We start from the raw sequence: 16,711 nt of genomic DNA, 5'->3' as shown, positions 1-16,711 counted from the left end.
CTTTTTAACTTGGGGTTAACAGGAACAAAAAAGTACTAAGCCCAGAAAGGACTGTGCTGTCAGTAAACTCGCCTTTCTGCCTTTGCCAGCTGGAGTTTAAATCTTCATCACCCTTTCCCACCTTGCGGTCGGTCTCTGAAGTTGGCAGGCTCCTCCTCCGGTAGGCTCAGCGAGCTTCTGGGGCTCGAGAGGGCCAGGAAGAACTGCTCTGCTCAGAAAGTGCCTGGGGACCTTGCCAGCCCCAGGGCAGCCTCCCAGCCAGCGCGGCCCCTCCCCCTCATTAATCAGTAACCCAGAGGGAAAAGCAAGAGATGCTTTCTTCCTGTGATCTGGGTGCACAGTACAGTTCTTAAAAATAGATGGGCCCCAACTCCAGCTCAGTGGGATCAGAGTCAAAGCCCCGCTGGGGGTGTTTCCTGGGGAAGAGACCTGGCATTGGGGGTCTTGCAGAGATTCAGAAGCCCCCCCATCCCTCACCCCAGTCAGATGCCCGGGATGGGGTTTGGAGAGATTACAGTGGGAGGGAAAGTGCCCACCCTCCAGGTTTCTATCTTCTGGGCTGAGGTTGGAGGCACAGCCACCAGCTGGCTGCATGGCCTTTGCGGAGCCATTTTTGTCCTGGACCGTAGTTTTTTCCTCTACAAAATAAGCCAGTGGACCCGGTCTCCACACCCCTTGCAGCACCGAGTTGCATCCTGTGATCTGTGATTTTTGGTTCTTGGATTGGAAGGTGTGTGAGAATGAGACCCCTGTTGCTGAGGTGGTGGGCAGCTAATGGCCTCTTCCTTTGGTGAAGAAAAAGATTGCAGTTCTTCAGGTTTTTTTGGTTTGCAGACTCTTTCAAGAATGAGTGGAAGCAGAAGGATCATCTTCCCCAAACAAATGCATATGCATACCAATATTTGCAGGTATTTCCTGGGGTCCTTCCCCCCAGCACCCCCCACTGTGGAATCCCGTGTACTCCAGAAGGCAGGGTGAACCCGGAGAGGATTAGGAGAAGCTGGGCCTTTTCCCCGAGAAGTGGAATTGCTGGGCACGTGGTCTTTCTGTGTAGGGTTTTTGGAGGCAGGGTCGTCCTGACTTGTGTGTCTGCATAGATGGATCACAGATCACTTGGAGCAACCAGGTGGGCTTGAGGCTGAGTTCTGGGGCAGGGGTGGTGGGGGGTGGAGTGAGGGGTGCAGTCGAGGAGGAGGGGTGGCCTGGCTCTGCAATCATCCAAGCCAGACTGGGACCTACATTTATGCGAGGCCCGGAGTCCTCTGAAATGTGGGGTGCACAGCACAGAGCCGCGGGGGGCCTTGAGAAGGGTGGTCCAGGGTGGGGGGACTGGAGACTAAGGGTGGGAGGGCCTGCGAGGGGTGGGGGTAGGGGGCTCAGGCCTGGGAGGTGTCCTGGGTGCTTTGGGGGTGAAAGGGCTGAGATCGCTGAGCAGTGAGTGTGTCAAAGCCAGGGAGATTAGATTACGGAGGCAGACAGAAGTAATGATTAACTTTTCCTGTCTGCACACTGTCTCCTCTCTGTCGAACTGTTGTTTTTCCCTGCAAGTACAGTGCGGCCCTGGCCTGGCCCTGCTGTTGGGTTGTAAAGAAAGAAGGAATGAGTGCTGGGAGTGAGCAGGGGGCGGGGAGCCAGGGAGCTGGCCGGAGAGGAAGGCTTTTCCATCAGATCCAGCATTGGAATTTATTGGCCGGAATGCAGTAAATGTTCAAAATGCCATCCCGTCCAACAGTTTTCATAATTGTTATGGAACAAGGGGAGCTGGGGGAGGGGAGGGATGAAAAGGACTTTTGTTTCTCGCTGGATTTTTCCACATCTTTGGACGGTTTCTCTACCCTGTAGAAAAAAAAAAATTGAGAGTTGAGCTGGAGTAGGGTGGGGGACAGGGTGGGGGCAGGGCCAGCATCTGGGGTTGGAATACCTTGCAGGAAGCCTGGAGGGTCACTGCGGGCTCCCCAGGCTTTATTAAATCGAGGACCACAGCAAAAGCAGCTCCAGCAGAGCCTCCAGACATGCAGAATCAGACCAAAAAACTGCCCTACACCTCTGGGGGTTGCGTCCTTTCAGAAAATTGGCTTATTCTGCATCTGTGTTTGTTAAGATTCTTGAACGTGTTAGCCAGCAAACTTAGAAGTGGTGTGTAACAAGAAGAAAATGCAGGGCTTTCTGGTGGTTTAAGAGGAGGTTCTTTTTTTGTTGGATTCACATTTGCAAGTGGCTGCGCACCCCCAGTTGAGAATCTTCCTGCTGAATTTGGGGGCGATTTCAGGACCCGCTGCAGGTGGGGATGGGGGTGGGTAAGAGTTGTGGGATATTCCCCTCCTTTTTGTGTCTTCCTGGAAGTGGCCAGGATCCTCCCCCTAGGGGAGCAGGTCTGAGCAGGTGACAATTGTGCAGGTCTGGGGGGCTCTGTGTGTGCAAGTGTGTGAACACCCTTTCTGAAGGGAGCTGCTGAGTTATGTGGGGAGGGGGGTGATGGTGGGGACTTGGGCGTTGCACCGTGGGGTGGAAGAGACTTGAAATTCAGACTTGCAGGATGAGGCTGGATGCACACTAACCAACAGCCAGGGAGGCCCATTTACTGTAAATATTATGAATGGAGTTGGCCGGGCTGGGAGTCCACACCCTTCCTCTGAGGCCTCTGGGAGCCCAGCAGAGCTGGCCTCCTCAGAAGGCAGGCAGCCGGGTACACGCTATAATTTGCATGGCTGAAGGCTGGGGCACAGGAAGCCGAGTCAGCCGGCTGGCGAGACAGATGGGAGCTTTTGATATGTGTGGCTTCCCGCCCCTGCCCGGTGCTACCCTCAATTATATCCTCTGATGGCAAAACACTGCTCTTAGGAGGGACCCCTGGGCTGCGGGGCCTCTGACTTGGGCCATCCGAGGGGCTCTGGGGGGTGGGGTTGGGGCCCATTGTGGGGGAGCAAGGAAGTACATTTTAGCTCTAGTAACTGATTACTCATCACAATTTTTAAGGCACAGTCACGAATCTTCGAGACTAGCAGGATCTGCCAAGTGTGTAAGCTCGGGGAGTTTGCAGGAGGAAGGAAGGTGACGATGAGTGAGAAACTTCAGGGCACCAAGCCCGGTGGGCATTGAAAATAAAATAGTGATACAGGCCACCCTCCCCTGAGGACTCACTTCTTCCTGGGGGCCATGAGTGATGAGAGACAGGAAGAACTCAAGTTTGTAACTCTTAGAAAAAAAAAAAAATTGGGTTAGAGATGGACAAGGCCAAATCTGACTCCCATCTCTCTTTCCTTCCGATTTTGTTTTGTTTTTGTTTTATTGTTGCAAATGAAATGCAAAAATGTGCCCCACTCCTCAAAGTGATTTTCTTAACTCTCAGGAAGGTAGTAAAAATAAATGGAACCGGTGTTGTTTAATACTGAATCTCCCCGAGTGGAGCCGGAGCCCAGCAGAGCCAACAGGGGGGCCCTCACCCACCTTCTTGTTAGCTGTGGGCAGGTCAGACTGCGACTCTTGATGGGGCAAAGCCACTTGACCAAGGTCACAGAGCAACGACTTGTAGGCAAAGAAGTCTTTTCACTCCTGGCTTCTTGGTGCGAGGGAGCCGGACCCCGCACTTGGGAACAGAGTAGGCATAGCGTTAACAAAGTGGGCTCTGAAGGACACTTGTTTTTCCCTCTGGCGTTTGGAGAGAACTGGTGTGGCTTTAGAGGCCTGAGGTGGCTGCCCACCCACAGCTCACACAAGGCTGTGTTCTGGCCTTGAACCCAGATGATGGGTGCCTCCACCTGCCTCCTTGCCCCTCCCTCAACATCGGGATGCTAACACCATGCAGCCTCGCGGGGTCCCCTCTCTGTGAGCCCCTTTCCAGCAGGGCTCTACATAGTAACTGCTCACTAGGTGTAAATTGTCACCCCAGAACCCTTCTCCCATTTGGGGTGAGGTGGGGGTGGGGTGAGGTGTGGTCCGCATTTTCTGAGCACTTGGAAAACTTCCGAGATGATACGCCCCCTAAGAGTTGAGCACCTCCAGTGTGGCTGCTGGCCAGGCCCTGACCTCTCCTGACTTCTAGCAAATTGTCTTAACACCAGTGAGGCCACTACTGGGAGCTCCGCTTTTAGGGAAGCTTGGGAGGCAGATTTGAAGGGAGATGTCTGACTCCATAGCTGGGAGGTTGGGCCCAGGGATCTGAAGAAGCGCCCTGGCCCTTGAAGGAGAGCCGTTGGGACCCCCTGCCCATCCCCAAGTCCAGCCACCTCAGTGGAGAACCTCATTGCCGAGCTCTGGGAAGAAAAAAAAAATCCAACTTTTTCCTTTTGCCTTCTTCCAGCCAGAATTCATTCTTGATCCCTTTGATGTAAGAGCTTGGGGTAGTGGTGATGGGTCTGGACTCAGCGTTTGCCAGGTACCTGAGAGTTAACCTGAAACATTTTGAATTAGTTTCAACCTTCATGGGGAGCTTGCGCTAATCCCCAGAGCTGTCTTTGCTGCCCCCAGAGTCTAGGGGAGCGGCTCTGACGTCATCTTTCAAGTTCCGGATGAGGTTGTAAACGTGGCTGATTAGAGCTGACCCCAGAACCCAGACTGAGCTCAGACGGTGCGGCAAGCGTTTATGTGTTTGCTTTAGTTTTTGGGCCATTTGCTTCCCGAAAACGGAAAACCAGTGAGAAACTTTTCGTTAATTGTGTTGGGGGTGAGATTGGATGGGTTGGCACTATTATCTCAGTCCTTGTCCCTGGAGTGGGCTGGCCGCTCTCAGAACAGCCAGTTTCCTGCCCAGGGTGGGGACCCAGGCTGACGGGAGCTGTTAACCTTTGGGATGACTGCTTAGGGGGAGGACAGGATGAGGCAACCCTTGGTGGCGCCGGGAGTCCCGAGGAGGGAGGACCCTGGACCTGAGGGCGAGGCGTGGTCATGTTTGCGTCCCAGGGTTGCCCTCCGTGGCCTGGGTTCCATCCCCAGCTGCCTGCTCCGCTGGACCACTGCAGGGGCAGGATGGGGCGGGGGGGGGCAGTGGTGGCTCGCAGACCCATCCCACTGTTGGGTAACGAGAATGTTGGATAAGAGAGGTTAATTTCTTTATAACCCAAGTGCCTCTCAGAGAGGAGCATTCCAGCCCGCTGCAGCCCCTGGCAGTGGGCACGTCGGGCTCAGTGGGTGCCTGCTGCCGTGACTCTGCTGTCTAAGTTTCCCAAGAGCATCCTTGTTGTGAAAATTCAGACCCGCGCCCCCCCCCCCCACCCCACCCCCCGCATCAGCACCCCTTCTGTCTGTGGACCCAGCTCGGGTGCGGTGGCCTCACTTCAGATGCTCGCAGAATCCCCCTGGGTGCTTTGGAACAGCTCTGCCTCTCTGGCGTTATGGTCACCTTCCTAAGCTGGAGACTGGACATGGTACCATTGAACTTGGCCTTTTCTCTGCCCCTCCAGTTTTTTCTTTTCTTCATCTCCTCACATCTTCAAATAAAAAATTCCTCTCTTACCTACCGTGTGGCCTTGAGGTCTGGTCACCCTGTGCCGTTGCCATTCCAGGCGTGAGGTTCATTCATGAGCCTCTGGTCTTCTAGAAGGGTCTGGTCTGTTCATTCATGACCAGGGTAATTAAATAACTCTTTGTGCGAGGCAGGGAGCTCCTTGTTAAGTGGTCTTCCCTAATGCAAGTGCAAAGTCCTTCCCCTTCTCCTCACTGCCTCCCCCCTTTTCCTCACCGCCTCCCCCCTTTTCCTCTTAAAGGGTAGATTTTTATGCTTAAAGGGAAATTGGGAAGGGGGGTGGGGACAACCTTAAAGGAATTTCAGGCCGATTCAGCACTTTTCTGGGGTTGCTCCAGAAATTCCCTGCACTGTAATAAAAAGAAAAAATTGTGAGCAGGCATCTGATTAGTTCGCTTTTTACAACACAGCTTTTCTTTTGGATGCTTTAAAATGCACAAATACGGTTTTAAGACAAGCCCCTGTACAGTTTTCTGAGGAGGGAGAAGTTGTTGAAAATACCGGAAAAGGTTATAAAAGCTGAGGGAAATTAACAAGGGACGCTGAGTTGTGCCTATGGAGGTTAAGTATCAGCCCCCAGGATACGAAGACCTTTCCTCGGTCCTTCTAACGATGTGGGGGGACTTGTTTTTCTGTGCACGGCCCTTCTGACTCTTCACCTCGAGACCTGGGAAGCCCCAGGAGCTGAGCGTCTGCAGAGACCTTTGTGGGGAGATGCTTGTGGGCTGTGGGCCTGGTTCAGGGAACTGTGTTTCTCTGAAGATGCTGCTGAGGACTTCCCAGAAATGAGCCCAGATGCCGGGAGTCCAGGGCTAAGGAGGGGAATCCGAAGTGGCAATTTGGGGCATTGCACTGCGCCCCTAAGAGGTGTGCTGTGTACCCTCTGGCGAAGGGTTTGCGTGAGAGCTTGTTTTTGTGCTCAGAGCTATAGTTCAGGAGCAGCAAGGAGAAGAGGTATCAGGGTGTTAGGGGAGTGCAGAGTGACAAGGGAGGGTTGTGTGGGGGTCCTCCTACCCCCCACTTAGGGCACTTTCAGGGGGCCTTTTTCACATCCAGGGACACCCGCACACTGCCGTTTATCTGGGCTGGACCATTCAGCTCCACAGAAAGAGACTCTTTGCAGGGGATGTCTGGAAGCAAATTGCTGGGTGGACTGGCAGGTTGCACAGATGAAAGAGAAACCCACCAGAATGCCCTCCCTCCCTCCCGCTCCCCTCTACTGTCCGGACATCAGGCCCCAGCCCCCACCCACCCAGCTTCCCCTGCCCCCCTGAGGCCCAGCAGGCAGACGAGGCCCCTACCCCTGGCCCCGGGGGGCCTGGTACAGGGGCCACTTGATCTTTAGCCCCCTGTCCTCTTCCTCCTCCCTCCTGCCCCCCTCTGCTAGAGAGGATGCCAGGTTTCAGGAGAACCATGCCAGGGGTCTCCTCAGCCTCCCTCCCAGCAACTCCTTCCTTTCTAGGCCCGTTTGTTTGTTGTCCCGAGTTGGGATAATAGCACTTCTTACAGTTTGCAACACTCTCCCTGCTCCGACAAGCAGGAGGGGAGGCCAGGCGCCCCTTGCCTTGCAGAGGAGTGCCTTCTCCCCGGCAAACTTGGACGCCAGAGCGTTTTTATTTACGTGGCTGTTCTGGGTCTTTGGTGTAGCAGCCGTCAGAGCCCAACTCCCTCGGCAAGAGGGTTCAAAGATTGCCAGCGCTCACGAGTTTATTAGCAGTTGATGGATACTTTGCAGAAACAAGTTAATGCCTGATGACTCACCTTCTGCTCGGAGCCCTTGTCCCTCTCTTGTTTTTCCATATGTTCCCGTGTGTGCACGCAAACACACACTCAGAACACACAGTTGAAGCGCGTTCACATTCAGGCACACAGCCTCTCTCGTGCTTGTAGTTCAGAAAGGCCTGTGAGGGTGGGGGTGGACAGGCCAGGTTTCTGGTGTTGATTTTAGGGGTGGGGGTTGCAGGGAGGCTGGAACCTTAGTCTCCCCATTTTGTGTAGCTGGTGGGGCGGGCCTTTGAGAAGGCCAGGTGGGGTGTCTTGGGGACCACTGCTCAGGCTGTCCCAGGGGGTCACCAAACACATTTGTACATGCTTATTCACGGGACAGCATGCAAGCAGGCTGCTGCTTTAAAAAAAAAAAAAAGTTAATGGAGCTGACTGGTTCCCAGGTCCTGACATGCCTGTGAACGTTGGAAGGAGTTGGTGTACTGTGCTGCGCTGGTTACCCAGTCTGCCGGGGCAGCAGGACACTGGGCCCCATCCCTGCTCCATTCCTGGCCTCTGTGCTGCTACCCCGGCATCACCCAGGCGCTAAAACCCAGGGCTTCCACAGTCAAAGAGGCCCAAACCAACCAGAGATGTCTCACACCACCCCCAACCGTGGTGTCCCAAGCCCCCCACCCCAGTAAGTGAGAGGCAAGGACTGCAGGGAGGGCAGGAGGAGGAGGCCGCCTGCCCGGCCTTTCCCCATTTTTGTTAACAAATACAAGACTTCCGGTCTCCGCCCTGCCACCACAAACCACAGCGTTCCTGCAGCCTGGCCGGGCTGGGGGAGATTTATGGTTCCCAGTCTGAGGCCTGCCCCTCCGGCTCCAGCTTAAGGAGGAAGGAGGAGTTGGAATGCCAGCCGCTGGAGGCCCCCCTTCCCTTCCCTGGATCCCCCTTTTAAAGACCCCCCACCCCCACCCCCAGCTCCTGTTCAGGAAAAATCACCTTACCAGAATCACCCCAGTCTCCCCTGCTGCCTGTGGGTAGAAGCACAGTCTAGGAAGGCAGGGGTGGGGCCTCCAGGGGAGGAGGGCTACGGGAGGGGGCAGGGCACAGGGTTGAGTTGCTTCTGGGAGGGAGGGGGAAAGAGAAGGGCCTGCAAGCGTGGCCGAACCCACTGTAGACGTGCTGTCTTCTCTCTGGGCTCTGACACCAGGGTGCATGTGGTGATTTGGCGTTGAGACATGAACCCACCCTTTGTATACAGATCTGCTGCTGATGGGCACGCCGAGAGTTGCTTTTCTATTAAGAAAACAGGTGGTTTTTTTTTTTTTATTTTGTTTTGTTTTTTTACCCCAAACCACCTCCATTAAGGTTTTTCTGGACAGTGATCCCTTATGACCAAAGTACTGATCTGGAACCGGGTGACAAGCTCAGAGACTGTCTAGCAGGTTCTGGGATCCAGGTCTGGCTCTTTCGTCTCTGGAGCCTGAGGGGCAAAAAGCTTTCTGAGTCTAGGTTTTCTCATGAGGATGACTTGAGGCTGGAGCCACTGGCCTTCAAGGTTCCATCCCGTTTAAAAGAACTGAAATTCTGGACCATCCGTGTGTAACACCTTCTCTAGCCCTAAAACCAGGGCCAGCCAAGTTACTGAGTGGTCTTGGCTTCTGAGCTCTGCCAGGATGGGGCTTTGCCTTTGGCCAGGTGGGCACACGTCCTGTGTTCTTGGTAGAGTTGGGGGGAATGGAGGGAAGAGACTCCCCAGCCGAGCCCCATGCTTAGAGGCAAGGCTTTTCCATCACTGGGTCGAGCTTTCCAGACTCCCCATAGGAGGAGTGTCCAGCCTGCATCACAGCCAGCCACCTCATACCTCCTTCTGTCTTGCACCAAGAGACAGACCAATTGTGGGGGTATGTGTATGTGTCTTGGTTTCGGGAGGAAGAGGAAAAGGCCAGTCTCCATCACCACTGACCATGTGCGCCTTTTGTCTTCCAGATTCCCAACTTCTTCTGGAGCCTGGGGATCGGTCACACTGGTGCGTGGTGGCATACTGGGAGGAGAAGACGAGAGTGGGGAGGCTCTACTGTGTCCAGGAGCCCTCCCTGGACATCTTCTATGATCTACCTCAGGGGAATGGCTTTTGCCTCGGACAGCTCAATTCGGACAACAAGAGTCAGCTGGTGCAGAAAGTACGGAGCAAAATCGGCTGTGGCATCCAGCTCACGCGGGAAGTGGACGGCGTGTGGGTGTACAACCGCAGCAGTTACCCCATCTTCATCAAGTCGGCCACACTGGACAATCCGGACTCCAGGACGCTGTTGGTACACAAAGTGTTCCCCGGTTTCTCCATCAAGGCTTTTGACTACGAGAAGGCGTACAGCCTGCAGCGGCCCAACGACCATGAGTTCATGCAGCAGCCGTGGACTGGCTTCACCGTGCAGATCAGCTTCGTGAAGGGCTGGGGCCAGTGCTATACTCGCCAGTTCATTAGCAGCTGCCCGTGCTGGCTGGAGGTCATCTTCAACAGCCGGTAGCCACGTGGGGAGAGGACAGAGCGGGAGCCGAGCGGGCCCAGTCCAAACTACTTTGCTGCTAATATTTCCCTCCTGAGTGCTTGCTTTTCATGCAAACTCTTTGGTCATTATTTCCCACCCCCCCACTGCCCACCCTCCTTCTCGTCGTCCTTGTTTATGTTCTGTTTTGTTCTTTGAGAAATAGCTTATGAAAAGAATTGTTGGGGTTTGGAGGTGGGGGAGAGTGGTATGGTTGGCAGAACACTTCGATACAAAAAAGGGGAAGCAAAAAATCAGTACCACCGAACACCATGTAAATGGGGAGCAGGCCCCACCTTTGGGGTCATCACTGCCCTTGTCGTGTGTGTGTGTGTGTGTGTGTGTGTGCGCGCGCGCGCACACGCGCACGTGAGTGCATGCGTGTGTGTATGTAGACAAGGGGAAGTGGTGTGCTGTGTTTCCCGCTGAGAGGTTTGTGTCTCCTTTGCCCTTTGGACACGCTCAGTGGGGCAGCGGGTGCCCCAGCAGAAGGCTTTGTCCCCAGAGTCTGGGGAAGCCCCCACCCCGTCTCGCCCCTTCTCGGACGTTGGCTTGTCCGCAGGCTTCTCCGAAGTCGCCCCGCCAGAGGCCGGACCAGAACCCGTTTCCCCATGCTGCCCCGCTCCCCTCTGGCCACCCCACTGCCATCATCATAGCTGTCTGTCTTGGCCATTTGCTCCTGGACGTCTCTGAGATGGGCTTCCCAAGGGCTGCCGGGGCAGCCCCGTCACAGTATTGCTCACCCAAGCGCCCTCTCAGGCCCCTCCGCCTCTCCCCTGCCCTGGTTACATCAGGTTTTTCCTGGACTCACAAAGCCAGCTCAGCACTTTCCTCCCCTCCGAAGCCTGTGTGTTGAGCTCTGCTGTTAGACCAGCGAGGGGAGCAGCCCCCCACCCCCCACCCCTTCCCACCAAGAAGGATTCGGTCCATCTTAACCCAAGGTACCATCCTGAGCTGACACCTAACCCTTTTCATTTCTTCTACAACTCATACACTCGTATGATACGTTGACACTGCTCTTAGCTCAATGAGCATGTTTAGACTTTAACATAAGCTATTTTTCTAACTACAAAGGTTTAAATGAACAAGAGAAGCATTCTCATTGGAAATTTAGCATTGTAGTGCTTTGAGAGAGAAAGGACTCCTGAAAAAAAACAAAACCTGAGATTTATTAAAGAAAAAATGTATTTTATGTTATATATAAATATATTATTACTTGTAAATATAAAGACGTTTTATAAGCATCATTATTTATGTATTGTGCAATGTGTATAAACAAAATAAAGAAAAGATGCACTTTGCTTTAATATAAATGCAAATAACAAATGCCAAATTAAAAAAGATAAACACAAGATTGGTGTTTTTTTCTATGGGTGTTATCACCTGGCTGAATGTTTTTCTAAAGGAGTTTATGTTCCATTAAACAATTTTTAAAATGTATACTTGATTCCATGTTGTCCTCCAGCTCCTTTTTCTTCTGACGGGAGGAGGGTAGGATGCAGCTATCAGAATCCAGGACACTTGGGGGTCTCCCAGAGCTTGGTGGGGGAGGAAGCTTGGTCGGGGGAACCAGAGAAGGGAGAGACATCCCAAACTGCTTGGTCTTCCTCAGATCCTTAGGCAGTCACCCTAGGGTATAGCTGGTGGGTGTCCTCAATTTGTAATGGGTCAACCTTGGGGAGCCCTGAGTTGCAAAGGCAGCTGATTTTTCAAAGCCTGAAGAGTTGAGAAAAGGGGATGTCATCTCAAATGATGGGGATCAGCTTGCCCTGAGAGACGGGGAGGTAAAGCCCCAAGCACTTGGGCTTGTTAACTCCTCGATTTACATTAAATCCTGAGAATACTGCAACTTTCCCAGAGGAAGGTCACTGCCACCCTGGGTTCCAGGACAGATTCCCTGAGGGCTGAGGCCCTGGGGTAGAGATGAGGCGGGGGCTGAGTGTTGGTGGTGGGCGGAGGTCTCTCCAAGGTCTGCCAAGTTCTGTACTGGGCACTTGGGGAGTTGGAGTTGGCTGGAAGGAGTGCCTCTGCGAACACTCTTCCAGATCTCTAGTCCCTCGGCCCGGCCCAGCTTAGCCGTAGTGGCATCTGCTGGTAAACTGCCCCTTCAGGACTGCCCCTGGGATTTCCACTGCTAGAGCTGAGCTACATTTTGGAGTCAAGGCCTCTCGCACGAGAAATAGGTCCAAATCAGGCACCAAGCAAGGCTGTTTTCATGTCTCTGAGAGTCTTGAACCTTAAGATTTTGGATATCACAAACTGATAGAATTTCAGAAAAAAGTTTTTGGAGGCCCAAAGTAGGATGGCCAATTTTTCATTTTGCCAAATGATGCAAAGCTACTTTAATTCAAGGGAATTCTACAATTGTGCAGCGAGAGATGTGTGTGTGCGTGCTTAATAACTCAGACATGTCAGATTCTTGGCGACCTCATGGACTGTAACCCACCAGGCTTCTCTGTCCAGTGGGTTTCTCCAGGCAAGAATTCTGGAGTGGGTAGCCAGTCCCTTCTCCAGGGGATCTTTCCGACCCAAGGATCAAACCCGGGTCTCCAGCATTGCAGGCAGATTTTTTACCGTCTGAGTCACCAGGGAAGCCAGATGGTCATCCGGGCCAGCTTGTTCCATGAGGTGATGGGGAACTCACCACCACTCAAGGCAGCTCTTTATCAGTTGAACTGAAACCTGCCTCCGTTTATTCTTGTTCTGCAACCTGGAGTAAGTGTAAAATCCCATGTCTGGAAAACACCCAAGGAGGGCTCTAATTAACTCCCGGGTGGTAGTGGTGGAGGAGGGGTGGGGTGGAAGGTGTTACATTAGGGAGCTGTCAAAGGCATTTTTGTTTGCTCTTAACTTGCATCAGCATGCCAGGAAGCTCTTTAATAATAATAATAGCTACCATTTATTGAATGCTTAGCTGGTTGCCAGGCATGATGTTAAGCATTTAAGAGAATTATTTAATCCTCACTAGGACCCCCTGCAAAACTGAAGGCTCTGAGGTCAAAGGACTTGTCCAAGTTCACCTGGTGAGGAAGTGCTTGGGGTGGGGGGCAGGGCCCAATTCTGGCCCTACTTTTTAGTCTATACTCTGTGGAGATGTTATTTGGGGTGCCTCAAAGCAGGCGGAGGTGGGCCCCTTGCTGTGGGCCGGGTGAGCTGCATGGGCAAGGCCTCTGAGTCCAGAGGAAGGAGCTGTGGCATCACCTTCACGCCCTCCTCTGTCACCTGGACTTGACTCTCAGCCCATCAGGCTGGAACTGGGCTGCTGCAAGCGGGCCCCGGTGGGATTGCTAACTCTGAGTCAGGGAAAGAGGCGTACTTAGGGGAGACCCCGTGTTTCCAGTACACAGCACTGAGCGGCCGTCACCAGAGCCAGCCCCTGGGCACCTGCCGTGTGCCAGGATGTGCAGAGGGCACGTGGCCTTGATGGTGCTGGAGGACAAGATGCCTGCACCCGAGGGTGGCCAGCAGCACGGGCGGAGTGTGCTGAGTTAGGAACTAGGACCTCCAGCCCAGATGGAGTTCAGATTCGTGGAGGGAAGGACCAGACCAGATGCTCCCTAGAAAGGAAGTTTTCCTGCCACCTGATTCTCCTTCCTCTCTCAGCTCACCAGTCAGATTTGGGGTGCATCACAGGTTCTGCCCTCTGCTCTCTTCACAGGCCACATCCCGTCCCCAGGTGACGACACCACTCAGGTACCTTCATCTCCCCCCTCCTGTGAGGCTGCAGCTGCCCACCCCCATCATGAAGACACAAACCAGATCCTGTCCTCCCTGCCTCAGTCCGTCCATGGTCAGAAGATGCAAACCTTTCTCACGTATGTTCCCTTGCCCTGTCCCCACTAGTATGATTTAGTTTGGGGCTGTCTAGAGCCTCCTTGGCCTTCCTTCCTCTGCTCCAGGTTCCCCTTCAGCGTCTGCCCCCACCAATCTCATGCTTTAGCCCCTCAACACACACACACACACACACACACACACACACCCTCGGTCTTGGTACCTGCATTCAGGGTGACTTGCAGTTCCTCAAACACACCTTACTTACGTGTTTCTAAGCAGGAGCTTTCCAGCTCCTTCTTCAATTGACTTCTTATCCTTCAAGATGCAACTCTGACTAAACCTCCTTCAGGAAACCTCTCCCTTAAGAATTTCTGCTCTAAAGAGACATCTGTGGTATAGGAGTCTCTCTCCCCTACTGAACAGCAAGTTTTTGTCACTCTGGGATCTCAGTTGGGGCCCCTCTTAGGATCCAGTGCCCTAAGAATTTCTGGTATGGTGTTCAGACAGGGCTTGTCCCAACGAGGGAGGGAGAAGCAGAATTGTGGGCTTAGCTTGGAATGGAAATATAATAATAATAATAATAATACCCAGCACTGATTGTGTTCTGATTATGCGGTAAGTGGTGTCCCAGACATTTTACATTGGTATTGTTCTGTATAATCCTTACAACCATCCTAAAAGTAACTACATTATCATGAGGCCCTGTTCGACATGAAGAAATGGAGGTTAGAGAGCTGCCCAGGTCCCCTAGGTGGTAAGTGATGGTGTCAGCTTTCATCACTTCTATGCTACCTCATCTCCATGGGCAGACTTGGGTCAAGACTGATAGAATAGGGCTGATATTTTTTTTTCTAAAACAAGGTCCAGTCGAAAGGACCAGGCTGATCTGATTGCTGAGCACCTGAGGTGTGTACAGATCTGTGTTCACCAAGGGTCTTCCCAGCGCACGCCCTGCCGGGGCCCCACTGTGGCAACACAGAGGCAGACCTTGGCCAGCTCTGGAAGTGGCGGCCCTCCCCCAGGTGAGTGACTTGCCCAGGACACCCACACATATAGTCTGGGGGCGGGGAAGGATGGAACTGCACCCAGGCCCACAACAAGCAGACTTCCTAATGGTGAGGCCCCCACCCTCAGCCTCCAGAGGATCTTTCTGTCCGCCTGTGTGTTGTCAGCGCAGCTGCCCTGGAAGCACGGCTCTAGACAGTGACCGCACAAGCGCCGGGGCAGGTGGGTGTGGGGTCTGACTCATGGGATGTGACTCAGGGTCCCGGGTGTTGGAGTCAGAGAGACCGTGGCGGGGGTGCTCACTTGGGTAAGTCACTTAACCTCTCTGAACCCCAGTTTCTGAAACATCAAATGGGCATTATACCTGCCTCATGGGGCTGCGGGGGAATTAGTAAGTAAATGCATTGAAGGGCCAGCCATAGGGTGGTTAGGCTGAACCAGGTGGGGCTGCTACTATCAGACGGTTTAGATCTCCCCAAAATGGCAATTTCATATCATTTAATCTACTGGATGCTCAATTCAAAGCAGTGGCAGTTAGGGGACCCCAACCTTCTTTTTCCCTAGGAGCTACAGGCAGGGGCTGGGCAACCAGAGGGCTGAGAAAAGGCAGCAGGGGTGATCAATACTGAGGCCATTCCCTGCTCCTCAGAGTGCCAGTGAACGGCTGAGTCCAGGTCAGAGCAGGCAGTGAGGGCCCGAGGGAAACCGGGAAGGGGGCCTAGGGTGCCCCAGGCTCCGGAGAAGGGGGTGTGGGCTCCGGGCAGTGCCCATCGAGCTGAGCAGCCTGCATGGCCCCGGGTTTGCTGGCGCTGGAGCAGCAGGCTTGAGTTGCCAACTCAGCAGTTTTCCCAACCAGAAGCGCCCCCCTCTCTCTTTCTGAAAGTAATGATTTTCTAAAAATGGATTCCCTCCCCTCCCCCCAGCTGCAATTAATCCAGTGAATGTGAAGTAGCCGCTGGAGGAGGCCCTCGGTGAGTTCAGACCAGCGCAAGCGCTTTGATTCAGGACCGATGCACGGCTAGGGATGAGGGCTGGGTGAGGGCACATGTTCTGGGTGAGACTGGGCTCACCTCGGGGTATGTTTCGTGTCCTTTGGAGCCACAGAGATGAGAGCTGCGGGCCTCTTTCTAGGGAGACTGTATGAGGAGACCTCCTCGGGATTTCAGAGTGGAAGGATCTCAGTCCCAGGCTCCGAGGTCATCCAATAGACACACATGCCCCGGGCCAGCCAGACGAAGTTGATAAATAAACCTGGGGCACTTGTCTGGAACTGCCTTAAAAAAAAAAACAACATTTAAGTTGAAGTATTGCAAAGAGTCAGACATGACTGAGAGAGCGACTTTCACACACACACACACACACAGTTGATTTATAATATTGTGTTCATTTCTGCTGTCCAGCAAAGTGATTAAGTTATACACATATACACATCCTTTAAAAAATATTATTTTCCAGTAGGAGCTGCCTTTTTAAGGAGCTTTGGGGGAGAAAGAATGTGACTGTCTTATCCTAAGACAAGCCCGGGTGTGTTACTAGAACAATGAAACGACAAGACATTTGCAGGATGTGTCTTTGTTCCCAGTGTTGCTTTTAGCATGGTCCCAGGCCCATTTGGGCACTTCAGTGGAGAAGGATGAGATGGGAATTTATGCCCTGGATTTGCAGGTGGGACACAGAGGCCCTGGAGGTAGAATGTGTCTCTTAGGGCTGCATTGAACCTAAGAGAAAATATGGCTGATCTGTAGATAGGGATATTACATTTGTTCTCAACAATGCAGAGATCCCTTTCACACACATTCTCTTAAGAGATTCCAGATGGGACCTTTTAGAAGAAGGAGCAGAGGTTGGAGGAGATCAGTGACTTGAGACGCCCAGCCAAGAGGTAGCACACCTGGCAGTTCTCCTGAAGTCTCTCCCGGGGCTTTTTTTCTCCCCCAGAGCATGGCACTTGCCTGCTCTTTGCAACACCCCTTTAAAACTCCTTTCCCTCCATCAGCCTTCGGGGTCCTGGTATCAATAAATGGCTGTGGCAGAGACATTTCATTCTCAGACATTTTCTCCATACTCCTGTGGCCCCCATTTCCCAGCCTCCCTTGCAGTTTGTCTGTGGTCATGTGACTAGTTCTGGCCAATGGGCCTCAAGGGGAGGTACCTCTGCCCCCTCTGAGCTAAAGCCCTGAAGAACTAGTGAGTGGTGATCCAGCGTCTCTCT

General features: G+C 53.1%; 1 protein-coding gene and 1 long non-coding RNA gene across 5 annotated transcripts in view; one reads left to right on the top strand and one right to left on the bottom strand.

Moving 5' to 3' along the window:
* SMAD7 (SMAD family member 7) overlaps positions 1 to 11,160 on the top strand; it is a 28,508-nt gene extending 17,348 nt beyond the window's left edge. For both annotated transcript variants that reach the window (XM_061131286.1, XM_061131285.1), the window contains exon 4: positions 9,164 to 11,160. In XM_061131286.1, coding sequence (XP_060987269.1) covers positions 9,164 to 9,702 — 539 coding nt within the window. In that variant the 3' untranslated portion in view covers positions 9,703 to 11,160. The remainder of the gene's footprint in view (positions 1 to 9,163) is intronic.
* On the bottom strand, positions 1,376 to 9,154 carry LOC133047784 (uncharacterized). Of its 3 annotated transcripts, none has more exons than XR_009690842.1 (5): positions 8,179 to 9,154; positions 7,223 to 7,362; positions 4,227 to 5,811; positions 3,448 to 3,586; positions 1,376 to 1,836 (listed from the first exon to the last, which is right to left on the bottom strand). It is a non-coding gene; the product is annotated as an uncharacterized LOC133047784 (long non-coding RNA). The 3 variants fall into 3 exon arrangements; XR_009690843.1 differs by having other exon boundaries at positions 3,448 to 4,391; positions 5,752 to 5,811; XR_009690841.1 differs by having other exon boundaries at positions 3,448 to 5,811.
* Positions 11,161 to 16,711: the final 5,551 nt, after the last annotated feature.

This window comes from Dama dama, chromosome 27 (assembly GCF_033118175.1).
Source record: "Dama dama isolate Ldn47 chromosome 27, ASM3311817v1, whole genome shotgun sequence".
NCBI classification, from domain to species: domain Eukaryota; kingdom Metazoa; phylum Chordata; class Mammalia; order Artiodactyla; family Cervidae; genus Dama; species Dama dama.
Note: the sequence above shows the minus strand (reverse complement) of the source record. Positions and strands in the feature narration are given on the sequence as shown.